The sequence below is a fragment of the Rousettus aegyptiacus genome, unplaced genomic scaffold (genome assembly GCF_014176215.1).
Source record: "Rousettus aegyptiacus isolate mRouAeg1 unplaced genomic scaffold, mRouAeg1.p scaffold_m13_p_18, whole genome shotgun sequence".
NCBI lineage: Eukaryota > Metazoa > Chordata > Mammalia > Chiroptera > Pteropodidae > Rousettus > Rousettus aegyptiacus.
This window is the reverse complement of record NW_023416293.1, coordinates 14,476,794-14,502,218: the sequence shown is the minus strand read 5'-3', so window position 1 is coordinate 14,502,218 and position 25,425 is coordinate 14,476,794. Positions and strand designations below refer to the sequence as shown.

The window sequence follows — 25,425 nt, the reverse complement described above, 5'->3', positions numbered from 1 at the left end:
CTGTCCAGGCGGGAGCTGCCTGCAGCTCCGGGATATTAACTTCCCCACGCTCAGCCCGCCTGGCGCTGGCTCCTGTGCAGGAAGCACCTGCGCCCACCAGCTCAGGTGGCAGGCGAAGGGAGCCAGGTGGGCTGCCTCAGGTCGCCGGGTTCCAGTCCCTGTTACCCACGTCCCCCTGCCTTCCAGGACAAGCAGGGCCTCCTCCGCGCTGTCCCACACTCTGCCGCTCCGCCCAAAGTCCAGCGCCAGAGTGGGAGCCGGGCCTCTGCCGCCCGGGGTTCGGCGCCGCGGCCTGCGATCGCGGGCAGAAGCGCCGCCGAGGCTCGCTCTCGGGGAGGGGCCGCCCCGCCCACTTCAGCCCGCGCGGGGCGGCGGGGCGCACCCTGCACCCCAGACCGCGGTACCTGCGCTCCGTTGCCGCCCGACTTCCTGCTCTCTGTTTCTCGGGCGCAGTCGGTTCCTGGCAGTGAGCTCAGCCTGACCCCGATCCGCGGGTCCCACCCCCTGCGCGGGCACCCCGGGCCGGGCCGCAACGCCTGCGCGAGGTGGCGCCCAGCGCGAAGCTGGTCCGACTGGTTCTGAGCAGGAAGCCGGCGCCCTCGCCCCCGGCCGCTCGCCGACCAGCCCCGCGCCACCGGGCGTCCGTGCGGCGGTCCGCGCGGCAGTCTGTCTGGGGCTGGGGCGGGGACCGGGGCGGGGACCGGGGCGAAGGTCCGGGAGCCCACCCCTCCGAGGCCGCTCCCGGCCGCAAATCAGCGCGCGGCGCGGGGCGGGCGGCGGATATAAGCGCCAGGTGACCTACCTGGGCCGGCGGCGGGGGAGGGGCACACAGGTGAGACGGCCCCGCAGAGCTCGCGGCCCCGGCAGCATGTCCGGCGGCAGGAAGGACTGGTCCGCGCTGTCCAGGTGAGCCCGCGGCGTGGGGGTGCGGGGGGCAGCGGGCACCTTTGGGTCTTCTACCTGACAGTCTGGCTCTAAGGGGGGGAGCCTGGTCTTGCTGCTCCTCTGGGGACAGCATTGGGGCGACACTGGGGAACCCCATGGGACAGAGGGTGTGTGCTGACCCCTCACAGCTTCCTTTCTGCCCCTTGGGGCTGGAGGTCATGCACAGGGTGCCGGGCAGGGCTGCTCCCGGGCCTGGAGAGCCCCCCACCCCATGACCCTGTTCTCAGGGTTCAGGAGGGGTCAGAGCTGTCCAGTGGGCCCCAGGGAGGTGTCCCTCAGCCCCTCCTGGCAAGCAGGGGTGGGACCCTTCCCAGCTGGGAGGGTGTCGGACAGGACTGGGTGTGGGGGGAAAGAGCCCCTCCCGCGATGAGGCCCAGATGGAGCACAGCGCTGGGCACTGGGGTGGTGTCCGGGCCTGGCCCGCTGGAGATAGCTCCCGTCCCCCTCCGCACCCCAGTATTCGTTTGTGACCTGGACCCTCAAAGGGCCAGGAAAGTGGGTGTCTTGTCCTCGCCTGCTGGGCCTCCCGTCAGGGCTGGGGGGGCGGGGTTCGTCCTGGAGGCAGCGCCCCTCGCGAAGCCGCGCTGCATGCCCCGGAAATGCTTCCACGAGCATCGTCACCCCACTGTCCTCTGCCCGCACACCTTCTCGCCCCTGAAGAGAGAGGCCCGCGGAGCTCGGAGCCAGCTCCACGCCCTGCGACCCACAGGCTCTGGCCGGGTAGAAACTGGCCTCTCGGCCTCTGCCAGGCGGACCCTGGGGTGTCGCAGCCCTCTGTGCCCTGAGCGGGGGGCTGTCTCCGCAGGTGCTGCTCTTCAGACCTTGCCCACTCAGCTGTCCCAGGCTCTCTTCCCCTCCTTTGGGGGAGAGGTGTCCAGAGCTTCTCTGGGGTCTCAGCTCACCCCCACCCAGCAGCTCGTCCTCAGGGCTGGGGTCCCCCTCACAGTGCTCTAAGGCACAGCTGGCTGGTAAGCCCCAAGTGGAGAGGCCCATGGGGTCTACCCGGAAGATAGGCTCCAAGAATGGGGGCACCCAGTGCTCTGGGGAAGGAGCCGGGCGGCCAGGGGTTGGACACACCCGGGGGAAGGTATGTGCTCAGGGTGGGGCAGGGAGTCACGGCCTTGGACTCTGCATGTGGGTCAGTGTGCCGGGGGCGGATGTGGGCGTGGCTTCGGGCTTCTGCCCGCATCTCTGCACGACCGCATCTCTGCGCAAGGGCCCTTGCTTACCCGTGTGCGCGGGCCGCGAGCGGCCGGCGAGGTGAGCGGAGGCCCGTGTGAGCCGTAGGTTCTCCGCCGCTCAGTGTGGGTCTTGGGCGCCCGAGCTGAGAGGCCGGGGTGTTCACCGACAGCCTGGGTGCGGAGCCTCGGGGCGGAGATGGGGAGCAGCCCCCGCTCCCCAGCGCGTCTGGTGGGACGTGTGGTTTTGAGTCCCGAGCGTGCCTGGGCCTGTGTGGGCGGGGCGGGCAGCTGGGCGCTGCGCCTTTAAGGTGGGAGCAGGGTCTGGTCTTAGCTTGCCCTCTGCTCAGGTGGACGCGGTCTCCGGGGGCAGCAGGGGTGGGGCCGAGTTCCCACTGCTGTCCAGAGGGCGCTGGGGGACCTGTCCTAACCCCACAGGGCCCCAGGCTTGGCCGACACTGCTGCCAGCTGCCGAGGCGCCCGGAGCAGAGGGCGCTGCTCCTGCTCGGCTGGGCTCGCAGGGAACAGGCCTCGGCAGAGGGAGAGAGAGGGCTGTGAGTCACCGCCGCCCGCAGAGGGGAGGGCGTCCAGGGGCTTGTGGCCAGCGTGCCCCCAGCCAGGCCCCGGTGGGGGGCCGAGGACCCCGGGCAGCCCTCCTTGGTGTGCGCGGAGACTCAGATGCCCCGGGCCTGGCTGCCCTGTGAGCAGCCTGTCCTTTCCCCTGGGCGGGGCCGCAGGGCCGGCCCAGCCTGTCTGCAGGGGGTGGGGGTGGATCCGAGGACACCCCGCTGAGCAGCCGTGTTAATCATTTCCTGGCCTGAGCCTCGCAGCCCTCCCCTCCTGGGGCTGCCCTCTGGTCTGCACCCCGACACCTCCCTAGACCTCTCTCCAGACCGTCAGGGCTGGAAGGGGCCGCAATGACCACCAACCACCGACCACCGGGTGACCCCCTCTTGGGTGGAAGGGGAGCCTGAGACCTGCCCCCTCAGGAGCCGCAGACTGGCCCAAGGTCACAGGGCCAGTGGGAGTGGGTGGCCTGCTTCCGGAGCCCAGGCTTCCACTCACTCTGGGGCAGCCTTCACGCCTTCCTGTCCTTTACCCAGAGTGGCTGAGGGGTGCAACCCACCATGGCTGCAGAGGGACGGGCGACCCCATGTGGAGGGATGGGCGACCCGCCGCCCCCTTCGGTTCTTCGAGAGACAAACAGCACCCCACGGTGTCGCTCTCTGGGCACAGCTGTGCGGTGGCTCCCCAGATGCTTGGAAGGAGCCCACATCAGGAGGACATTTCTGGCCGCTGCTCCTGGCGGGGTCTGCTGGCGTCCAGTGGGGGAGGCTGGGCGCTGTTCGCCCCCCACAGTCAGGGCAGCCCTGCCCACGGGGCGTCTGGCTCTGATGCCAGCACCCCAGCCCCGAGCAGCTCTGTACCCCAAATCCTGCAGTTTTAGCAGAAATTTAACAGCTACCGATAGACATCTCATGTAATTCAAAAATTTTCTGGTAGACACAGTAAGAGAGAGTCAGGCAAGCTCAGGGACGCACCGCACCGCCCGCTCCGAGTCCGCACGCCCCCCGACGAGGCCTTTCGCTCGGCCTTTCCTGCCGCCCCACACACCCCGCACGGGGCGTGCACCGAGGCCGGAGCCGCCGCAGAGGGCGCCGCAGGCGGCTGGCCGGCACTGACCCCTTCTGTCCCCCAGCCTGGCCAGGCAGCGGACCCTGGAGGACGAGGAGGAGCAGGAGCGTGAGCGCCGGAGGCGACAGCGGAGCCTCAGCTCCGGGGCGGACGAGGCCCCGCGGCCCAGCCCCAGTGGGGGCCGGCCGGCCGCAGACAGGTGCGCGGGCAGGGTGGGCGGGTGGGCGCCCCGTCCCCTTCCCGGGCGACGGAGCAAGCATGGCAGCTGGCCTGCCCGGGGCCTGAGGCCGAGGGCCGAGCAGGGGCGTCAGGGTCCCCCGCGACCCCTGCCTCGTGCCGTGGCGGGTGCAGGCGCAGGCCGCGTGCTGAGCCCACGTGCCCACGTGGCAGGGCCGGCGTTTCCATCCGTCTGTCGGGCTCCGAGGCCCCACCTTGCCCTCGGGACCAGGTGGCCTCCCTCAAACTCCGATCCCGCATGGCCACTTCCCCCGGAGGGATGTGGTGGCCAGCCCGACCCCTGGGTTCGGGAGAGTAGGGCCCGCGATGTCCCCTGTGAGCCAGGATGGCTGGGCTGGTGCGTGCACGGGGCACGCGTCACCTCCCGACAAGCCCAGCTCGCGCATCGGGAAGCCGAGGCTGAGACAGTGGCCTCTCCCACATCCGGGGGCCGCAGGGTGCCGACACGGAAAGACCCTCTTTCTGCTGGAGGCCAGCACTGCGGCGTTGGCCTGTCCTCTCAGGCCGCCCTCGTCCCCTCGGGTCCCCAGAGAAGGCAGTGCAGGGGCCCGTGGCCGTGACACATGACAGGCAGGAGTGTGGTGGTGCCTCCGAGGCCCCAGGTCCCCCAGCTCCGCTGCTGGTTGGCTGTGTGACCTTGACAAACCTTGGAGTATCTCTGGCCTTGATCTTGGCTCCAAGGGCGGGGACGCGTTTACGCCTTCAGACCGCAGGTGCCCAGCACGGGCTGCACGGGTAAAGGCGTCTCCGCCCCGGTCTGTTGACTGCGTCTGAGCGTGGGACGCCTGGGCCTCACGGGGTTCGCAAACTGCTCAGAAAAGCACGGCGTGCTTTGTTCAGATGACACTTGGAAGCCCGACGTGCAGAGCAGATGGAAGTGACCCTTCTTTAAGTGAGGGGGCAGGGCTCTGCTTCCTCTCTCCTCCCTGGAGGCATCCACATTGGGTCTCAGCCCCTCGATACCCTCTGATTCTGTCTCCCACCCCCTGTCCCGTCTTCCGGCTCAGACTGCCAAGTGTAGAGGAGGCGGAGGGGCCCGAGTCACCACCGCCGGCCCCCGGAGATGGCAGCGAGGGCGTCCAGGCCGTCGCCAGGACCCGGCAGGAGCGGAGGCAGAGGCGGCGGGCAGTGGAGGATGCGCAGACCCCTGCCCGGGGGCAGCTGGAGGCAGGAGGAGGAGGGGACAGCCCAGGGCCTGTGCAGGTCCAGCAGCAGCCCCTCGTGCCCAAGAGGGAGGTCGAGGCACCGCCTCGCCGCAGGCTGAGCCGCGAGCAGCGGGGCCCCTGGGCCAGGGAGGAGGAGAGCGTGGCGGCCAGGGAGCCGGGCGGCGGGCTGAAGGGCGTCTCGGGGAAGCCCGCAGCCTCCGAGCCCCCTGTCCCGGAGAAGCCACCGGCCCCAGCCAAGCCGTCAGCCGCTGAGAGGAGACTGGTGTCGGAGAAGGCGTCGGTCTTCGAGAAGTCGCTGAGATCAGAGACAAAGCTGGTCCCGAGGAAGGCCGCCCCCTCGGAGGAGCCCCCGGCCCGGGAACAGCCCGCCGCGGGGGGACGCCCGTGCACCAGCTCCGAGCAGAGAGCGAGGGACCTCCCTGAGAAGACCCCCCCATCGTCGGCAGAACCTGGGGCATCCGACCCTCCGACCAGGGCGTCCCACCTCCCGCCCATCACACTCCAGGTTGGCGGTGCTCCCGCCCCCCCAAACCCCACCCGGGCCCCCCCGAACCCCACTCTGGCTCCCTCGCTGTGTCCTGTCCTCTCAGCTCCGGCTGATTTTGTCTGTGTCTTCTCTCCCTACCTGCATCTGGCCACTGTTAGAATAGGGGTACCGAGGCAGGGGTGGGCTGCAGGCCGCTGAAAGGGTCATCAGCTGTGACGGGGGGATCTCCTCGTCCAGGGTCTGAACTTCGGGGCCCCAGCAGTCTCTGGGGAAGAGTCTGTCCTGCTGGAAGCTCCACCTGGCAATACAGGGCCTTGTCCACATCCACACAGCAGAGGCAGACGGGCAGGTGGCAGAGGAAGGCCCAGGACTGCCTTACTCCTTGCTTCCTTCTGCAGCTCCTGGGACGGGCCAGGCCACCTGGGGTCCCCATGGCAGCTGGGGCTCAGGGGGATACCCAGAACACCTGCGTGACATTGCCCTGTCCATCCAGGTGAAAATTCCCAGCAAGGAGGAAGAGGCGGACACGTTCTCGCCCACCCGGACCACCTACAGCAGCTCCCTCCAGCGCTCCAGCCCCAGGACCATCTCTTTCCGGGTGAGCGTCCAGGCACTCTTGGCCCATTCAGGGGAGGACAAGCCAAGGGAACCAGTGTCTGTCACAGCATAGAGCCTTGGGACAGTTACCAGTAAGGCTTTCTGCATAGAGGAGGGCTTGGATTTCCAAGGCAGTCAAGAGCAGAGGAAGCTGACTGGGTTACATGAGGACGGCAGGTTAGTGACCTGAAAAGCAGATGCGGACACACACGAGCAGCCCCACCTGGTGGAAGAAGCCGGAGGTGCAGAAAGAAGGCACATGCCGGGATGCTGACAGGGATGCTAACAGGGATGCTGATAGGGATGCTGGCAGGGATGCTGGCAGGGATGCTGGTAGGGATGCTGATAGGGATGCTGGCAGGGATGCTGGCAGGGATGCTGATAGGGATGCTGGCAGGGATGCTGGCAGGGATGCTGGCAGGGATGCTGGCAGGGATGCTGACAGGGATGCTGGCTGGGATGCTGGCAGGGATGCTGATAGGGATGCTGGCAGGGATGCTGGCAGGGATGCTGACAGGGATGCTGGCTGGGATGCTGGCAGGGATGCTGATAGGGATGCTGGCAGGGATGCTGGCAGGGATGCTGACAGGGATGCTGGCAGGGATGCTGGCTGGGATGCTGGCAGGGCTGCTGGCAGGGTGCTGGCAGGGATGCTGGCTGGGATGCTGGTAGGGATGCTGATAGGGATGCTGGTAGGGATGCTGATAGGGATGCTGGCAGGGATGCTGATAGGGATGCTGGTAGGGATGCTGATAGGGATGCTGGCAGGGATGCTGGCAGGGATGCTGGCAGGGTGCTGGCAGGGATGCTGGCAGGGATGCTGACAGGGATGCTGGCTGGGATGCTGGTAGGGATGCTGATAGGGATGCTGGCAGGGATGCTGGTAGGGATGCTGGTAGGGATGCTGATAGGGATGCTGGCAGGGATGCTGGCAGGGATGCTGGCAGGGTGCTGGCAGGGATGGCTGGCAGGGATGCTGGCAGGGATGCTGGCAGGGTGCTGGCAGGGATGCTGGCTGGGATGCTGGTAGGGATGCTGATAGGGATGCTGATAGGGATGCTGGCAGGGATGCCTGGCAGGGATGCTGGCAGGGATGCTGGCAGGGATGCTGGCAGGGATGCTGGCAGGGAGCTGGCGGGATGCTGACAGGGATGCTGGCTGGGATGCTGGCAGGGATGCTGATAGGGATGCTGGCAGGGATGCTGGCAGGGATGCTGGCAGGGATGCTGGCTGGGATGCTGGCAGGGATGCTGATAGGGATGCTGGCAGGGATGCTGGCAGGGATGCTGGCAGGGATGCTGGCAGGGATGCTGGCAGGGATGCTGGCAGGGCTGCTGGCAGGGTGCTGGCAGGGATGCTGGCTGGGATGCTGGTAGGGATGCTGATAGGGATGCTGGCAGGGATGCTGGTGAGGGATGCTGGCAGGGATGCTGGCAGGGAGCTGCCTGGGATGATGGCAGGGAAGGCTGGCAGGATGCTGGCAGCAGGGAGGCTGGCAGGGATGCTGATAGGGATGCTGGCAGGGATGCTGGCAGGGATGCTGGCAGGGATGCTGATAGGGATGCTGGCAGGGATGCTGGCAGGGATGCTGGCAGGGATGCTGGCAGGGATGCTGGCAGGGTGCTTAGGCATGTGGAGGCTGGCTGGGATGCTGGCAGGGATGCTGGAAGGGATGCTGAGAGGGAGTGGCTGGCAGGGATGCTGGCAGGGATGCTGGCAGGGATGCGTGGCAGGGATGCTGACAGGGGATGCTGGCAGGGATGCTGGCAGGGATGCTGATAGGGATGCTGTGGCAGGGATGCTGGCAGGGATGCTGGCAGGGATGCCGGCAGGTGGGGGGCTGGTAGGGATGCTGGCAGGGATGCTGGCAGGAGCTGGCGGAAGGGGATGCTGGCTGGGATGCTGGCAGATGATGCTGATCGGGATGCTGGCAGGGATGCTGGGCAGGATGCTGGCAGGGATGCTGGAAGGGTGCTGGCAGGGATGCTGATAGGGATGCTGGCAGGGATGCTGGCAGGGATGCTGGCAGGGATGCTGGCAGGGATGCTGGCAGGATGCTGATAGGGATGCTGGCAGGGATGCTGGCCGGGATGCTGCTGGGATGCTGGTAGGGATGCTGATAGGGATTCTGGCAAGGGATGCTGGCAGGGTTCTGGCATGGATGCTGGCTAGGGATGCTGGTAGGGAATGCTGGCAGGGATGCTGGGGCAGGGATGCTGGCAGGGATGCTGGCAGGGATGCTGACAGGGATGCTGGCAGGGATGCTGGCAGGGATGCTGGCAGGGATGCTGGCAGGGATGCTGGCAGGGATGCTGGCAGGGATGCTGGCAGGGTGCTGGCAGGGATGCTGGCAGGGATGCTGATAGGGATGCTGGCAGGGATGCTGGCAGGGATGCTGGCAGGGATGCTGGCAGGGTGCTGGTAGGGATGCTGGCAGGGATGCTGGCAGGGATGCTGACAGGGATGCTGGCTGGGATGCTGGCAGGGATGCTGATAGGGATGCTGGCAGGGATGCTGGCAGGGATGCTGGCAGGGATGCTGGCAGGGATGCTGATAGGGATGCTGGCAGGGATGCTGGCAGGGATGCTGCAAGGGATGCTGGTAGGGATGCTGGCAGGGATGCTGGCAGGATGCTGGCAGGGATGCTGGCAGGTGATGCTGGTAGGGATGCTGGCAGGGATGCTGGCAGGATGCTGGCAGGGAGTGCTGACAGGGATGCTGGCAGGGATGCTGGTGGGATGCTGGTAGGGATGCTGGTAGGGATGCTGGCAGGGATGCTGGCAGGGATGCTGGCAGGGATGCTGGTAGGGATGCTGGCAGGGATGCTGGTAGGGATGCTGATAGGGATGCTGGCAGGGATGCTGGTAGGGATGCTGATAGGGATGCTGGCAGGGATGCTGGTAGGGATGCTGATAGGGATGCTGGGGTAGGGGATGCTGATAGGGATGCTGGCAGGATGCTGGCTGGGATGCTGGCAGGGATGCTTGATAGGGATCCTGTGCAGGGATGCTGGCTGGGGATGCTGGCAGGGCTGCTGGCAGGGTGCTGGCAGTGATGCTGGCTGGGATGCTGGTAGGGGATGCTTGAATAGGGATGCTGGTAGGGATGCTGGTTAGGGGTGCTGCTGATAGGGATGCTAGGCAGGGATGCGGCTGGGATGCTGATAGGATTTGCTGGCAGGGATGCTGACAGGGATGCTGACAGGGATGCTGACAGGGATGCTGATAGGGATGCTGGCTGGGATGCTGGCAGGGATGCTGGCTGGGTGCACACCTGCCTTCGCCGGTTCCAGTCCTCACCTGAGGCGGGGGAGGGGGGTTGCACAGGTAGGGCAGAGAGCAGCAGGCTCTCCTAGTGCTCTGCTCCGCTCTTCACCAAGAGTACAAAGTGTGTGGCTGGGGACGCTCACCTCCCCGCTCCAGCATTTACTCTCGGTTCCTTTGTTCATTGGGTCATTCACTCGACTTGCCCTGATGGTGCTCTGTGCCAGCCCCTGGGGAGACAGTAGTTCCTGTTTTTCCCACAAGGCTTGTGGGCAGTGGGGAGGTAGACAGGTACCCCCAAGAACTCCTGCGCGGGGAGCCTAATGAGGGGCTTCTGACCCAGGCTGGTGGGCTGGGGCAGGTGTCTCCCAGACCTGAGGGGCATTTTGATGGACGTTCGGTTGGAGACTGAGCAGTGGAGGTGGGGGTGGCCTGAGAGCTGAGCCCCTCCCTTCCTCCCTGGGACCCCCACTCATCAGCGCCTTTCTCCTCGTTTCAGATGAGCCCCAGGAAAGTCAGCTCGGAAGCGACCCTGAGCCGCAGGTCAGGGGCTGGAGGGCCTGGTCCCCACCTGGCTGCGCTCGGCCTGTGCTTGCTGAGCGGCTGCTACTGTCCACACGCCAGGCCATGCCCTGGGACACACGGGGGGGAGGCGCGGCCCTGGCCAGGGAGACGGGGTTCACACGGGGGCTGCGGCCCTAGAGATGCAGTGGGGAGGGGAGGGTGAGGGAGGGCATCGAGGGGTGCGGCGGAGGCAGAGGAGGGCTAGCCGGGGTGAGAGGGTGGGCAGGGCACCTGGGAGCCTCGAGTTTTGAGCCGATGGGACGGTAGTCGTGTGAGGACCGTGCTGGAACACCTGAAATCACACGTGATGAGCAGCCGTTTGCACGGCGGGAGCCGGGGGCCTCGCTGCGCCTTCGCGTGCCCCTGATCTTCCCCGAGGCCTGCACCCTGGCTGGGCCGTGGGGCATGGGGTACCAAGGTGGCTCAGGTGACCGGCAGGCCTGTGCAGGCTGCCCAGCGGGGGCGGGGGGCGGTGCAGCAGCAGGACTAGGGGCCAAGTTCCCCTGCGAGCTTCATAGGGGCTGTGACAGGTCAGCCTACAGTGCTGGAGAACGTGCCACAGGGCAAGCGACATCCCAGCGGGACTGTGGAGGAGGAGGCTCCCGGATGCCACGTGGAGGGAGCAGCCCGTGACGGGCGGTGTGCCCAGGCCGAGGCATCCGGCCAGGGGCACATCGGCACGTCGGGAAGGGATGGGGGACACTGTGTATGGACAGGATGCAGGACCAGCTCCGGGGAGCCTCGTCTGCTGGCCCCAGAGTTTGGCCCCTGTCTTGGGGCCTGAGGGGTTGGAGCTGGAAGGACAGCATGGGATTCATACGGGGCAGGAGCAGCCTGGTGGCGGTGGGGAGAGAGATTGGTGGCAGGTGGAGTGGGCGCAGGTGGCCGCCGATGAGGAGGGATCCTGGGGACGAGTGTGAGGTGGACGGGAGGACGGCAGGTCCCCCCGGAGGCGAGGACAGCCCCGGAGGCTATAGCTTCGCTGCAGTCTCACTCGGTGACGGGGGTGGCCTGGCCTCCTGGGCGCGGGGCCTCACCGCGTGGGCCTCGTCCTGTCCCCTACCCCTCAGTGCCAGCGTGCGGCTCCCGGCCAGCACGGTCAAGCTGGGCGAGAAGCTGGAGCGATACCACACCGCCGTGCAGGTGGGCAGGGCTCTCGCGGGGGCGGGCGAGCCCGCCGGTGCGCGGGGTGGCCCGTGCATCTCACCCTGCATCCCCTGTTCCCAGAGGTCGGAGTCCGTGAAGTCCCCAGGCTCCCCCCGCACTGAGCTCTTTGTGGCCCCCGTGGGGGTCGCTAGCAAGCGTCACCTCTTTGAGAAGGAGCTGGTGGGCCAGAGCCGAGCAGAACCCGCCTCCAGCCGGAAGGTGAGGGCTCAGGCGGGGGGGTCCGAGGTCTCTAACCCGGGCCCTGTTCACCTGTGTCAGTTTGGGCAGAACCCGCCCTCCACCAGAGTTTCCGTCTGTGTCCTGAGCCTGAGTCACCACGGCTCCTGGGGCAGGGGGCTGGCCCTCCAGGCCTACGTGGCCTGGGCCGGGTGGACAGCGAGTGAGGTCCTGTCCTGGACCGGTGGCCCCGAGCCCTGATGTGAGCTTCTCTCCTCAGGAGCACTTGAAACTCTCAGGGGTCGTGACATCGAGGCTCAACCTGTGGATCAGCAGGACGCAGGAGTCTGGCGAACAGGACTCCCAGGTGCAGGTCCCGCCTGGAGGACTGTGGTCCTGGGCCCTTCTGTGGTGGGGTGAGGGGCCAGTGCCAGGGTGCAGGGGACAGCTCAGGAGTGACATGGGGTGGGGGCAGGGCCGCAGAGAGGGGGTTGGGTCTGGGCTCTCCCTCTCTGGAAGGGGAGGGGCCTGGGGGTCAGGTGCCCTGCACCCCGCAGTCTGCCTTAGCCCCTGCTCCCTGCCCTAGGCCCCCAACCAGGAGGCGCGGCAGGAGACAGCAACCACCAGGAGGACCCAGTGGGGAAAGAAGGCGGACTCGGCCCTGGACGCCGAGGTGAGGGCGGCGGAGGGGGGCTGTCCTGGAGGCCCCTCGCCCCACACTCCTCACGCCTCCCGTCCCCCCATCACCCCGTCCCCTGTCCCCCATGACCCCCGTCCCCCACGCCCCCCCGTCCCCCACGCCCCCACGCCGGCACGCAGTGACTGGCCTGCTCTTGGGCTGACCCGCTCGAGCCCCGGCTCGCTGTGCGCCCCCCACTCTGCAGACTCCCCTTTCAACCCGCAGGCTGTGGGTCTGCGGGGCTTGGGTGAGGGGCTTGGGCAAAGGACGCCTTCCTGTCCAGAGACCCCCTCCCGCCCCAGGTCTAGGAGCCCCTTCCCATGGGCCAACGCACCCCTGCCCCACAGGTGTGACCAGCCCTGCCGGGAGAGACTGCGAGTCGGGGCTCAGGGGCTCCCTCCAGCATCCGCACCCCCACTGCCCTGCTCCCTGTCTGCCTCTGGACCCGGCCGGAGACTCAGCCAGCGCCCTCCAGCCCCGCCCTCAGGGCCCGGTCCCCGGGACCCAGCGTCAGCCTGCCGGTCACCCTGAGCCTCAGAGTCCTGTCCAGGGACATCCACTTCCTGGTCAGTCCAGGGCGAGGGCGGCGCTCCCCCCAGGACTCCGGAGCCACCTGTCTGACTGCTCCCCACAGGTGTCTCGCCGTCACTGAGGCCTGGGTCCCCGCTTCGTCCCTGGGCCTGCCGCCCGCTGGCCGAGGCCCTGCGGGAGCTGCACTGCCCCCTCCCTTCCCCCTCACTGCCCCCCGCGCAGGACCCCAGTCCCTTTCCGCGACCCCTCACCACCCCCTTCTCAGGAAAGATCTGATAAACTCATTCACTCTCAGGTGTAAGTGATGAATAAACGCTCCTTACAGCAGATTCCTTCCCGGAGGCTCTGCTGCTCACGGCCATCAGCAGTGTGTGTGTTGGGGGGATGGTTTGGGCTGAGGGGGGCCCGTCGTCATTTTCCTAGCGGGCCCCTCTGTTCTGTGCTACCCAGTCGTCCTACATAGTGACTCTGGAGGGCGTCGTAACTGCTGGACCCCAAAACATGCACTCCCTCCAAATCCCATCCTCCGAGATCATGACCCCCGCGAGCTAGGCCCAGGCTAGTCCGGCGCCCTGCCCCGGCCCTCAGCGCTGCAGGTTCTAAAAAGGACGTACATGCCAACACGTGTGTGAGACGGTTCAGTGACAGGTGCAGGGCGGAGTGCCCTGCGTGCCGAGCGGGCGGCCAGGGCAGGGGCGACGCCAGCGCCCTCTGCAGCCGACGGCGCCCCCGCCCGCGCGCCCCTCCCCCGACGCCCTGCCTCCCTGCCCCCGGGGCCCTGGGCACTCACACGTGGCCGGTCCTCTCGTGGGCCCTTATTCTGCAGGCAGAGTCCCAGTCCGAGTGTCTTCCAGTGCGATTCTGAGCGAGCACTCTCTCTCTCTCTCTGCTGTCTTTGCCCCGATGACTTTATTCGCAAGGACGGGGACCTCTGTGAAAGTCTGGGCGCAGCCCCACCGCGGCACAGTGTGGCTGCCGGAGGCTGGGTGGACGTTCTCGCCAGCTAAGTGGCCGCCTTCCAGCTCTCCGAATTAACTTCTGTCTCAGAACAAATAGGACGCACCTCAGCCTCCTGCGGCCGTCCTGTGGGGACGCTTCAGAAATCCAGGCAAACGAGCTTCGGCCTGTTCGTCAGACTGTTCGGTTTTAGGGAACCGCGGCCCCCTCCAGGGGCTCAAGGGCAAGGGGAGTCCAGGCCAGGACGAGGCTGGGCCCTGCGAGGCTCGAATGCGGAAGCCCAGTGGCCACCGTCCTCTGTAAACCCGTCCCCTCCGCCCGCCTCCCCCCCCCACCGGATGCTCGCTGGCAGGCGTGTGGCTTCGGCTTGTCCTGCCACTGATCTGGCAGCGTGGAAGGCCACGTGGCAGGGGATGAGCCTGGGAGAGGGGCTTAGAGAGTCAAGCCATTAAGCTCCACGGCCGCTGGGGACCATGTAGGGGACAGTTGCAGCTGAGCGATGGGGTGAGAGGCTGGGAGCAGGTGGGTGAGGGGCAGACGGGAGTCCTGCCTGGAGAGGGCGCTCGAGGGCGTCGCGTGGACGCAGGGCAGCTTGAGAGGAGGCTGAGGACGGCGTGGGCGGGAGACGCGCTCAGGCGAGACCGGAGGCGACCGGCGAGGCGGACTCGCCTGTCCACAGCGAAGGCCGCGGACCGTGTGGACCGTGCCGGGCGGAGCAGGAAGGGCCGGGAGGAGCGGGGCTGGTCCAGAGGCCCGGCGTCCCTTCTCCACGGTTGGGACGGGGGCCTCGGGGGTCAAGGGTGGGATCGGCGCCCAGACTGGCTTCTCCCTCACGTTCGTGTATCACCCGCTGAGCCCTAGGGTGTCCCGAGCACCATCCTGGGGGCCGCGGCCCCACGTGCTGGCGGGCGATGGGGAACCCCGCGTGCCCTGGCCCAGTCGGTTTGGCCCCGGGGGCCCCGTCGGGCTCCGTTCGAAGGCGCCCGACAGCCCCCGCAGCTCACACGCAGCCAGCCGCCCGTGCCGGGTGAATGCCGCTCTTGACCGGGCTTCCGCGCTCCGTCTGACCTGTGGCCGTTTCTGCCCCTCCCCAGGGAGCAGGGAGGACGTGCTCGGCTGATGTCCTCACAAGGCCCGAGGAGGGCGGTTGACTCGCGCAGGCCACTCAGCCCATGGGATGCGGCCGGTGGCCTGGGGGACATCTCTGCCCACGGGAGGCCTGTCCCGGACACTCGGCAGGAAGGGTCTAGGAGGCTGTCTGGCCCCCAACCCCGCTCCCAGCCTCCTTCCCGGGCCTGGGCCGCTAGCATCTGCTTTATCGGGATTGTCAGGAGGGACAGCTGGCCAATGTCGCATGCCTGCCCCCTCCTCTGCCCCCCGCATATCTGTTTTGGTTTTAAATAGCTTATCTGAGCAGCTGGACAACCAAATGGGCTTATATGGTGTGGGGGACATGTTTCTTCAGCCTCGCCCCTGGCACCTGCCAAAATAGCAGCCAACACCCCCCCCCCAGCCAGCACCCCCGCCCCCCGCATTCCTGCCACCCCGGCCTGGCTCCCAGGCCCCAGCCGGTGCCACTTAAAGCCCGGCCCAGCCCGCCCCGGCCAGTCGGCCAGGCGCTGCCCGGGCTCAGCAGGCTCCTCTCTGCCAGGACTTCGGTTCTGAGGTAGGACGGGGGAGAGGTGGGGAGCAGAGAGGAGGGAAGGGGCCCCGCGTTCAGGTCCCGCGGCCCGGCTGCGGGGTGGGGGCGGGGGGCTAGGAGTCAGAGCGGCCACATTGCCGTGATGGAAGGCCACCCCTGGCCGGGGCGGGGGCTGCAGGGATGGGGCTCCGAGGGGTGAGCAGGGCTGCTGGTGGACACCGGGGACCGGGCGTCTGGGGCCTGCCTCTGGACACGTGTGCAGCCGGGGTCCCGGCCGACTGACTGGCCCCGGGCTCAGCTTGCCCGCCGCTGGGCCTCTGGACACAGTGGGGTCTCCCAACGGGGTTCCCCGCCTGCTCGGCCCCCTCCCAGCGGCAGGCCCTTGCTCCCAGAGCATGGGGTGAGGCGGGGGCACGTCTGTCGGGGCGGTCCTGGGTGCCGAGCCTCGTCCCCAGGGCTGCAGAGGTCCTGGAAGCACAGAGGACACTCAGCCCAGCGGCGGGCAGGGGCCGCGTGGCCTCTCCCCGCAGACGGTGCGCCAGCTGGGCCGAGCGGCATGAGGGTGGGGGACCTCCTGGGAGAGCCTTTCAGGGGCGCTGGGTCAGGGGGTGACCCCGGAGTCTGGCCGTCCCCGCCCCAACACGACCGTGGAGCGAGGGACACTCCCATTTTCCAGCTTCGGTCGGGCAGGCCGAGGACACTGGGGAGGGGGCCGCCTGGCGTGCTCGGAATTTCGGGCACGTTCCGGCACATTCTAGGGCAGCTGGCCCTCCTCACTCTGACCCGCCTTGTAGGGCGAGTTGTCCTCTGGGACCCAGGAGGCATCTCAGAGGATCGGCCACCTGCTGCCCCTCTCCTGCCCCCAGCCTGCCCCGCCCCGCCCCTGGCTTCCCGGGTGGGCTGACAGCTGCAGGCTTAGGACATCCTGGCTGAAGCTGGGGACAAGGGCTGAGGGGTGGGTGACATTCCTCAGAAGCCCGGGGCTTGCTGCAGGGCTGGGACCTGACGCTCACCGAGTGTGCGGATGGGCTCATTGCAGCCCAGGGAGGTTAAGCAGCTGAACTGAGGCGCCACGTCAGAAACCGGTTTTAAACCCGGATCGCCTGACCCCATGGCCACTGCGGCTGCTGCCGTCTGTTGCTTTGGCTTTCGTCCCCGTGAGGGGTGACCCCGACCTCCCGGCTGCAAGGCAGGCGGCGGGAGCAGGCGGGGCGCGGGCCCGCGGCAGGGCGCCTGCTCCGCCGGGTTCCCGACTGCCTCCCGTCCCGCAGCACCCGGCTCAGCCCACCGCCTGCCCCGTCGTCAGCCCTGCCTTGGGCCAGCTGTCTCTGTGGCCCCCTGCCCGTGGCTGGCGTGCTGTTTGGGGAGCTGCGTGGTGCTCCTGGGGCAGCGGGGCGGCTCCTCGCGGCTCCGTCCTCCTCTGTGACCCTGGCCCAGACCAGTGGCCCTGAGGTGGCAGGAGGCAGAGAGGACAGCAGAGACCCGCCCCGCACCCCAGCCGGCTGTGCACAACCCGGGACGTCTCCCCGCCTCCCTGGGCTGACAGACCTCTCCCCCCCCCCCCCCCCGCTCCTGGCTCAAGGCGCAGCCCCCGCCTCTCAGCCGTTAGTCCCCCTCTGCCACAGACCCTGCCCGTCCAGGCCCGGGGCTCTTCTCAGGCCACCGCCCTGAGGACCTAATCGTTGCTGAGAACCAGCCAGAGCCCCGGAGCCCTTCGCCCGTCCCCCTAGCGGTGACGTCACAAGTCACAGTTAGGACGCGGACCCGGCTACGGTCGTGCCCCTACACCTCCCTGGTCCTCTCGGGCTGTGCGTGCGTGCGTGCGTGTGGTGTGTGTGTGCGTGTGTGTGTGCGTGCGTGTGTGCACGTGCGTGTGGTGTGTGCATGTGCGTGCATGTGCGTGTGGTGTGTGCATGTGTGTGCGTGTGTTTGCGTGGTGTGTGTGTGTGCGCGTGCATGTGCGTGTGGTGTATGTGTGCGCGCGTGCATGTGCGTGTGGTGTGTGTGTGCGCGCGTGCATGTGCGTGTGGTGTGTGCATGTGTGTGCGCGTGTGTTTGCGTGGTGTGTGTGTGCGCGTGCATGTGCGTGTGGTGTGTGTGCGCGTGCATGTGCGTGTGGTGTGTGTGCGCGCGCGTGCATGTGCGTGTGGTGCGTGTGGTGCGTGTGCGTGTGTGACCCCGCGCAACCTGACCCGTGTGGGCTCCGGCCCCCGCTCCGGGTCCCTGCTATCAGCACGGCCGCCTCCCCCGCCCTCCGCGCGGCCCCCAGGCTGCCTCCTGCCACGCTCCTCGAGTCGCCCCTCAAGGCCGTCACGTGCATGGCGTCACTGACCGGCTTTCCCCCCACGAGCATAACCGCCCGGAGGCCCGCCAGGCGGCACCTGTCACCGGTCCGCGCCTCCCTAGTCCTACTGCCAACAGTGCTCCACGTGGGGTGGTGCCACAGCGAGTGACCGCTCTCCGGGGCGTTACAGCCGTGGTGGACAGACCACGCGCAGCGGGGCCGGCAGCGCCTGCCCGTCTGACGGCCGTGGGGGACGGGAAGGCCCAGGCACCGTGGAGCCGTCTGCAGAGGGCTGCGGTGCTGCGGAGGGACCAGCGGGGTTCTGGGGTGCCCGTCCCGGGGCGAGAGCGACCGGGACCCTGGCTGTCGCCCTGGCTGGCGTGGGTGCGGGAGGGGCCGGCAGGCCGCCCGGGCTGGTCCCGGGGCTGACAGGCCCCCGTCTGCCCCCAGGTCCGCTCGCCCACACTGAGCATCCCCCTTCTGCTGGGAGAGCGGAGACCATGTCTGACGTGGAAGAGGTGGCCGAGGAGTACGAGGGGTGAGTGTCCAGGCGCCGGCCCCTGCCACCCGTCCCCGGGGCCGCGGGGAGCACCAGAGGGCGTGGCTCTGCCTGTTTGAGGACCCGCGGAGTGATCGGGCAGTCAGCGGGGCGGTGCGGGAGACGTGGGTATCCCCTGCCTGGGACAGGGAGAGAGGAAGGGGCTGTTGGGGAAGCTCAGAGGCAGAAGACAGGGGTGAGCGGGCGGACGCAGAAGGGGCCGGGCTGTCTGAGCAGAGGTCGCTTGGGGACAGTGGAAGGGCCCTGGACAGACGCTGGGCCAGGTCAGGGGGCCTTCGTAGGGCGAATTCCATCAGGCAGTGAGGGCAAGAAAAGATGGAGCCGCCTTCAGGGAAAGGCCAGTGTGTGTGCGCGTGTGAGTGCATGTGTGTGTGCATGCACGTGCGTGTGTGCACATGTGCGTGCGTGTGCAGTGTATGCACACACACTGCTGACGTGCCCCGTTTGCCCTGCAGGGAGCAGGAAGGTAAGCACACAACGGCAAACTCGCTGGGGTGACGGGCAGCCTGGCTTGACACTGACCTCCTTCCCTCTTGTCTCTTCTCTTGTGGCCATGACCTCTTCGGAGCAGAGGAAACCGTGGAAGGTACAGAGTGGGGGTGGGTGGAGGGAGGAGGCAGGAACCCTGGGGCCCCCAGAGACCCGCTCCCAGCCGGGCAGACTCCGCGGCCGGGGCTCCTGGACACTGGGGAAGTTGAGGGGTGTCTGAGAGGCGCGCTCGGGGGCGGGAAGGAGTTTGGTGGGAGCAAGGCCCACGCTCTGAAGACAGCTGTGAGGCGGCTCCCGGCCTAGCCCGTCTGTCTCCCTTCTCCCCACTCCCGACCCTGGGCAGGGGAAGACGGGAGTGGGGGCCCCGCTGTCCGTGCCCCGTGGCCGGAGGGCCAGGCTGCCGGGAGGGCCCTGTGCCGGGGCAGAGGGGGGTGTGGGAGGGGGCCGCGCATCTCCTCCCAGCCCCAGGGGCCAGGACCCGAGTCCGCTGGGGCCCGGGTGTCAGTGTCGCTGACCACCCTGAATGCGCCTTTGGCAAGGGCGAGGCCTGGCGTTCACGGGGCCTGTCGCTTCTCCAGAGCAGGAGGAGGCAGCAGAGGATGAGGCTGGCGACGAGGTGGAGGCCGAGGAGCCGACCACAGATGGCGAGGCTGAGGGCGAGGGTGCGGGATGGGTGCAGGGAGGGTGCGGGTGAGGGTGCGGGATGGGTGCAGGGAGGGTGCAGGCGAGGGTGCGGGGTGGGTGGTGGACAAGCGCCTACGGCCACCCCAGGGAAGGAAATGACGCCCAGTGTGCTTCCGGCCTGGGCCGGGACTTGATGGCCAGCTGTCTGGTCACAGAGCCTTGACTGTGAGCCCCTCTGTGTCCACGGGCCACTGGTGTGTGTGCGGCCAGCCTGTGCCCCAGAAACCCGGGGCAGGGCCTGTCTGTGGGAGGCCCTCGGCCGGGGCGCCTGGGCTTAGAACCAGGAGCTTGTCGACTTCTCACCTTCTGTTTAGAAGGCGGGCCAGAAGAGGAAGCCGAGGAGGCTGACGGTGAGGGCGACCGGGTGCCAGAGAGCGATCTGCGGCGGCGTGGGAGCCCCTCCACGCGGCTTTCGGGGGGACTGCTCCCAGGCGGGGGAGAGAAGGGGCTCGCGAGGTGCAGGCTGGGGGAGCTAGGCTCCCCTCGCCATTCCACAGAAGCTGCCTTGGTGCTGCCCAGTGGGATGGGGGTCAGTGTCCAGGTCTCCAGCCTGGGCCGGTGCCCCGAAGTCATGTCCACACGCAGGTGCCTGGGGCTCAGGCAGAATCACTTGCAGGGTGCAGGGTTGGTAGGGTGAAATCTCCAGGCACAGCCGGCCCATGTGGCAGGTCACCGCTGTGGTCACTGTCACCTTGCAGCCCCTACCAGAGGCCCAGGTGGTCCCAGTCATGCCTCTGGAGGGGAGGACAGCCAGCCGGGCTTGGGTTCATGCCCCCGGGACGTGCAGGTGGCAGCCGGGAGGCAGAGACTGAGGGGGGGACTCTGAGGTCAGGAGCACCGGCCCCGCTGGGAGTCGGCACTGGAGCCCCACACGGAGAGCGCCCCCCCCCCACCTGGCCAGCACTCGGCCGCCCGACATCCCGGGAACCGCCACAAGAGGGCGTGTGGGCACCTGGCCAGCACTCAGCCGCCCGACATCCCAGGAACCGCCACAAGAGGGCGTGTGGGCACCCTGGGCTCCAGGACCCAGGGCTGGCAGGGGCTCCTGTGCGGATGGGGAAACCAAGGCCCACGGTGCCAGCTCGTTGGGGACGGAGCGAGGACCGGGCCAGCCTCCTGACCCTGTGGCCACGCTCTTCCCTCCCCTCCAGACGGCCCAGTGGAGGAGTCTAAACCGAAGCCCAGGTGAGCGCACCTGCAGGGAGGCGGGGGCGGGCGTGTGGCCGGCACGGACCGCCGCGCGTGTACATCCATGTGGGCCGTGCGCTGCCTGAGGCGCGCCCCGCGTGCCCTTACCACCTCCGCGCCTGGCACGGCAGGCCGGGCCCGACAGCACCCTCTCCTGCCGCATGCGGTGGCTGGAACACCCTCCCACTGGCTGAGGGGGGACCTGGTGGGGAAGGAAAGAAAATTTGGGGGAGCCGAGCAATGAGACCCCAGCAGCCTAGGCATGGTGGCCTCGAAGGGGCAGGCCGGGGCAGCTCGCCGCCCCTCGTTGACACCGCCCGACAGCTGGGGGCCGGCGATGGGGGCTCAGCACAGTCGCCGGCTCCCCGCTGCCGAGGGACCAGCTGAGGCTGGCCTGGCCCGGTCACGTGCCCACCCCTGCGCCCTGTGCCGGTCGCCTGCGCGGCCACTGCAGTGTCACGCCCAGGCCCCGCGCAGGCTTGTGGGCAGGTGGGGAGGCCAAGGACTGGACCCTGCGGACCGGCGCCACACGGCAGGCATGCGGTGGGGCAGGTGACTCCGTGGGGTCAACCTCGGGGACCTGGAGTCAGGCAAGCATGTCCCCGCGTCGCAGCGGCTCCACGCCCTGGCTGCACGGTTTCGAACACGTCACGACCTCTGCGAGCTCCGGGCTCTCACCCGCGCTCAATGCCGCTGTCAGGGCAGAGTGACCACACGAGCACCGTGGGTGCCGCTGGGCAGGGCCGGCCGGGCAGCGGTGGCGCGTCCTGCAGGGGGAACAGGAGGCTGCAGGCCCTCGGGCTCCGGCTGGCGGCTCACGCTCCACCTTCTCTCCACCAGGCCGTTCATGCCCAACCTGGTGCCCCCCAAGATCCCCGGCGGCGAGAGAGTGGACTTCGACGTGAGTGGCTGGTGGCTGTGGGGAGCAGGCCCGGGCCGGGGTGGCCGCCAGGGCCCTGTCAGAGAGGGAGGTCTTGTGACCTGTGGGCGGGGAGATCTCAGCAGGACAGCGTCCAGCACGGGCCGGGCGGGCGGTGGTCTCTGGGTTCAGGCCACCGCCGTCCCCCTGGGCCAGGCCCCAGGCCCTTCTGAAGGCCCCAGGTATGGTGAGATGCCGTGCACCGGCCAGCCCTGCCTGGGCCCACCCCGAGCCCCTGCCCTGGACCCTGGGCGTGGCCTGGGCCCCTGCCCTGGACCCTGGGCCCACCCCGAGCCCCTGCCCTGGGCCCTGGGCGCGGCCCGAGTCTGCTGCCCGCCGCAGGACATCCACCGCAAGCGCATGGAGAAGGACCTGAACGAGCTGCAGACGCTGATCGAGGCTCACTTCGAGAGCAGGAAGAAGGAGGAGGAGGAGCTCATTTCCCTCAAAGACAGGATCGTAGGTGCCACGTGCCCCCCGTGGGCTCCCCTGGGCCACAGCCTGTCCTCCATGCTCCAACTAGGCCTCGCCTCCTCCAGGCAGCCCTCCGGGAAGCCCTAACCCCTCTGGGGGTGGAGCTGGCCGAAGGCCCATGGAGGAGGGGTCTTGCAGGGAGAGTCCCCTGTGGGCTCCTGAGCCCCCTGTCCCCGGTCGGCCCCGCCCCCAATGACGCCCCCTCCCCACGCCCGCGCCCACTCTCCCACGGGCCTGGCCTCTTTCTCGAAGGAGAAGCGGCGGGCGGAGCGGGCGGAGCAGCAGCGCATTCGGAGTGAGCGGGAGAAGGAGCGGCAGGCGCGCCTGGCGGTGAGCGGCGGACACAGCGCCGGGTGGTGGGGGGGGCGTGGCTCCCCGGGTCCGCTCGGCCAGGCCGGGCCCCCTTGGGTGGGGCGACGAGCACCTCGTGCGGGGGGCCGGCCCTCACGAGCTTGGGACTGAGGAGGCTCTCCACCCCTCCCTGCCCACCACGGGAACCGGGAAGCCAGGCAGCCGGCCTCCTTGGGGACCCCCGGGCCTGAGGCGTGCCGGGCCCCAACTGTCCAGCATTCACTCCTCACTCGTTGGACCGATAAAGCTCCTCGCAGCCGCGGGGACAGAAAGCGCGCCTCCCCTCCCCTTCCACAGGCCACCAGCGCCTGCCCAGAGCCCCATCCTGCCGGCCCCTAACCTGCTCCACGCCCCCCCCACCCCGCCCCCAGGAGGAGAGGGCCAGGCGGGAGGAGGAGGAGAGCCGGCGGAGGGCAGAGGACGAGGCCCGCAAGAAGAAGGCGCTGTCCAACATGATGCACTTCGGAGGCTACATCCAGAAGGCGAGCGGCCTGGCGGGGAGGGGTCGCTGCCGCAGGGGCTCTGGGTGGGCCCCAGGCGGGACCGCGCCCCGCTGCTGGGGGGGAGCTGGGGGGGCGGGGCAGCACTGGAGCAGCGGGGGCGGTGGGGGGGGGCGAGCTCCCCGGACGCTGGGTGCAGCTGGACTGGCCCTGGTGGAGACTGGCTGGAGGCGGCTGCGGCCGGGGCACTCTTGGTCCCTAACTTTTCTGTCCTTCTCCTGATGGACACTTCGTTGTCGGGGGAGGACAGGGTGTCGAATGGACTTTGCGAAGTCCCCACAGTGGCTGGCCCTGCTGCCGCCCCAGACTCGGGTCCGGGTGAGCGAGGTCGCGGCCAGGGACTGTCTGGGTCACCTCTGCTCCCTGTGACTCTCGCCCCCCTCTCCCTGTCTCGGTGGCCTTCTCCGTCTCTCTCTCTGGGCCGGTCCTGGTTTAGCAGGCGCAGGTGGGTACAAACCTCCGGGCTTAGGGCCTCCCTGGGAGGGGAGGTGGGAGGCTGGCGAGGGGCAGACGCTCGTGAGGCCAAGGAAGGGGGGCTGAAATACCTCGGCCTGTGCCTCAGTTTCCCCAGGAATTGGCGGGGGCGGGCGTTGCAGGAGGGGAGGCGGCGTGTCTGGTGTCCGCAGCCCCACGGCTTCAGGAGGGCGGGGTCGGGCAGGGTGTGCCCCAGCCCAGTGGTCCCTGTCGTTTTTGGCACCAGGGACCCTCCTATGAGAATCTAACAACTGGTGGTCTGAGGCGGAGCTGAGGCGGCGGTGCTGGCGCTGGGCAGCGGCCGCAAATACAGGCGAAGCCTCGCTGGCTTGCCTGCCGCTCACCTCCAGCTGTGCGGCCCGGGGTCCTGCCGGGTCCACGGCCTGGGGGTTGGAGTCGCCTGCTCTAGCCAACTCCCCCTGCTTGCTGTCCACTCCAGACGGAGCGGAGAAGCGGGAAGAGGCAGACAGAGCGGGAAAAGAAGAAGAAGATTCTGGCCGAGAGAAGGAAGGTGCTGGCCATCGACCACCTGAACGAAGACCAGCTGAGGTGGGGCTGGCGTCCGGGAGCCTCGGGTTGTGCCCTGGGAGCGCGTCCGCGGGGGTGCATCGCTGCCGCCGCCACCAGGGGGCGGTGCCGCCTCGCACATTCTGCGGGGCGGGGCGGGGCCGGGGGCGGGGCCGGCGGTGAGTGGCGGCAGCTGCAGCCACCTCCCACCTGGCTGTGCTGTACAGCAGCGGCCGGCTCTCTGGCTTCACCTTGGTCCCTGCACACAGGTGTGGGAATGGGGTCGACCTAGATGCTCTGCAGGGCTGCAGGCCTCCTCCCCGTCCTCCGTGTCCCCAGAACCTTGCCCTGGCAGCCCCAGGCATCGGGTCCTGTGCACCGGGCACTGCCATCTGGGCCCCGTGCTGAGCAGGGCCCGGCCCGGGGAAGGGGGGGCCCTCAGCAGGTGGGCAGGCGGGAAGGAGGGCTGGGGCCCCTGGAGGCTGAGTCAGGATCGGGATGGAGGCAGACGGGCTGTCCTTGCTGCCGGCTGTCCCCCGAACCCCCGCTGTGGCCCGTGCAGGGAGAAGGCCAAGGAGCTCTGGCAGAGCATTTACAACCTGGAGGCAGAGAAGTTCGACCTGCAGGAGAAGTTCAAGCAGCAGAAATACGAAGTGAGCGGCCCGCGTGCCCCTCCGCCACCCCGCTGCCCGGTCGGGCCCCTCTCCTGTCCCCACGCATCTCACACATGCACCGCCTCGCCTCGGGCAGCGGTCCGTGCCCAGCGCTGGGCTCCTGCTGCTGGAGGGGCCTGAGCAAGGACACGTTCCTGGGGGTCCCGCCCCGGGGTCTCCCTCCAGGGAGCCGAGCGCTAGGCCCCCCGCGGGAGGAAGCCTCGCTGCCCCCCCCCCCCGTGTGCCCCCTGAGGCCCGTGGGTGGGCGGCATAGCCTCGTGGGGTCCCAGGGGTACAGAAGCCAGGCAGGAACATGGCCCTCGGCTCAGGCCCCGGGCAGCAGGGCCCCCACCCCCCGCGATGCTGAGAGGCAGGGTGCGCGGTGCCAGGGATGCGGGCTTCAGAGCCGCACTGCCCGGCTCAGACTCCCGGCTCTGCCCCTCGCTAGCTGCGGGCAAGTTACAGAGCGCCCCCCACTTCCGTTTCCTCAGCCAGTGACAAGGACGACGCGAGGGCCTCTCCCGGGTGGGGTACAGAGATAGGCCCCCCGGCCCTGTCCTCCCCTCCTCGCCAGGCCGCCCAGACACGAGCTAACGACAGCCTCCGCCTTCCTCTCTTCTCTTACAGATCAACGTGCTCCGAAACAGGATCAACGACAACCAGAAAGTGTGAGCGCCGCGTCCAGCCTCCCCGCCCGGCCACCTCTCCCCTCCTCTCCTCGGGCCCCCAGGCCTCCCCGCCTGCCCCCTCCCTGCGGCTCGCTCCCGCCTGAGGCTGCTGCCCTTCCTGCCCCCGGAGGCTGCCCCAGGCCGTCCCCTCAGCCGTCAGCGCCCACCCGCCCTGGCCTGTGGAGACCTGCTGTCCTGCCCTGTGCCCCCCTCCGACCGCTCCCTGCTTCTCCTGCAGCTCCAAGACCCGCGGGAAGGCCAAAGTCACCGGGCGCTGGAAGTAGAGGCAGCAGCCTCCGCAGAGGCCAGGCCTGGCTCGCCACAGATCTGCTCCGCGCTGCGTGACCCCAGCCTGCCCCCAGCACCCGGGACCCTCCTGGCACCAGGAGCTGGCCCAGGGCGAGGCCACCGCTCATGCCTGCAGCCCGCATGCCCACGCCATGCCAGCAATAAAGGCCACCACACTCTGAA

At 68.7% G+C, this 25,425-nt stretch overlaps 2 protein-coding genes, 1 long non-coding RNA gene and 1 pseudogene across 11 annotated transcripts; 2 read left to right on the top strand and 2 right to left on the bottom strand.

Moving 5' to 3' along the window:
- Window positions 1–1,491, bottom strand: part of LOC107513653 — a 4,893-nt pseudogene extending 3,402 nt beyond the window's left edge.
- On the top strand, window positions 740–12,934 carry LAD1 (ladinin 1). 2 transcript variants are annotated; one of them, XM_016150584.2, is made up of 10 exons: window positions 740–906; window positions 3,823–3,957; window positions 5,003–5,666; window positions 6,142–6,246; window positions 10,008–10,051; window positions 11,143–11,215; window positions 11,300–11,437; window positions 11,676–11,762; window positions 11,982–12,068; window positions 12,422–12,934. In XM_016150584.2, the coding sequence occupies exons 1-10, from the start codon at window positions 869–871 to the stop codon at window positions 12,425–12,427; spliced, it is 1,377 nt and encodes a 458-aa protein (XP_016006070.2). In that variant the 5' UTR covers window positions 740–868; the 3' UTR covers window positions 12,428–12,934. The 2 variants fall into 2 exon arrangements, with proteins under 2 accessions (XP_016006070.2, XP_036091406.1); XM_036235513.1 differs by lacking the exon at window positions 740–906 and adding an exon at window positions 1,909–2,205.
- LOC107513655 lies at window positions 5,720–14,859 on the bottom strand. Of its 2 annotated transcripts, none has more exons than XR_001597601.2 (4): window positions 13,396–14,859; window positions 10,304–10,364; window positions 9,545–9,738; window positions 5,720–5,946 (listed from the first exon to the last, which is right to left on the bottom strand). It is a non-coding gene; the product is annotated as an uncharacterized LOC107513655 (long non-coding RNA). The 2 variants fall into 2 exon arrangements; XR_001597602.2 differs by having other exon boundaries at window positions 9,655–9,738.
- TNNT2 (troponin T2, cardiac type) lies at window positions 14,015–25,425 on the top strand. Of its 7 annotated transcripts, none has more exons than XM_016150586.2 (16): window positions 14,015–14,084; window positions 17,939–18,026; window positions 18,503–18,513; window positions 18,619–18,633; window positions 19,115–19,198; window positions 19,535–19,570; window positions 20,372–20,405; window positions 21,249–21,309; window positions 21,670–21,786; window positions 22,054–22,131; window positions 22,524–22,634; window positions 23,089–23,097; window positions 23,566–23,675; window positions 24,196–24,286; window positions 24,914–24,954; window positions 25,193–25,425. In XM_016150586.2, the coding sequence occupies exons 2-16, from the start codon at window positions 17,989–17,991 to the stop codon at window positions 25,236–25,238; spliced, it is 882 nt and encodes a 293-aa protein (XP_016006072.2). In that variant the 5' UTR covers window positions 14,015–14,084; window positions 17,939–17,988; the 3' UTR covers window positions 25,239–25,425. The 7 variants fall into 7 exon arrangements, with proteins under 7 accessions (XP_016006072.2, XP_016006073.2, XP_016006075.2 ...); XM_016150587.2 differs by having other exon boundaries at window positions 14,036–14,066; XM_016150589.2 differs by lacking the exon at window positions 14,015–14,084 and adding an exon at window positions 15,124–15,228 and having other exon boundaries at window positions 19,538–19,570.

Excerpts from the sequence above, each read along its gene's own strand:
- TNNT2 (XM_016150586.2), top strand. The coding sequence starts at position 17,989 with ATGTCTGACGTGGAAGAGGTGGCCGAGGAGTACGAGGG. Across the intron at positions 23,676-24,195 it reads CTGAACGAAGACCAGCTGAG|GGAGAAGGCCAAGGAGCTCT; the intron begins GTGGGGCTGGCG and ends TGGCCCGTGCAG. Across the intron at positions 24,955-25,192 it reads ATCAACGACAACCAGAAAGT|CTCCAAGACCCGCGGGAAGG; the intron begins GTGAGCGCCGCG and ends CTTCTCCTGCAG.
- LAD1 (XM_036235513.1), top strand. The coding sequence starts at position 1,937 with ATGGGGTCTACCCGGAAGATAGGCTCCAAGAATGGGGGCACCCAGTGC. Across the intron at positions 2,206-3,822 it reads GGCCGCGAGCGGCCGGCGAG|CCTGGCCAGGCAGCGGACCC; the intron begins GTGAGCGGAGGC and ends TCTGTCCCCCAG. Across the intron at positions 10,052-11,142 it reads GAAGCGACCCTGAGCCGCAG|TGCCAGCGTGCGGCTCCCGG; the intron begins GTCAGGGGCTGG and ends CCTACCCCTCAG.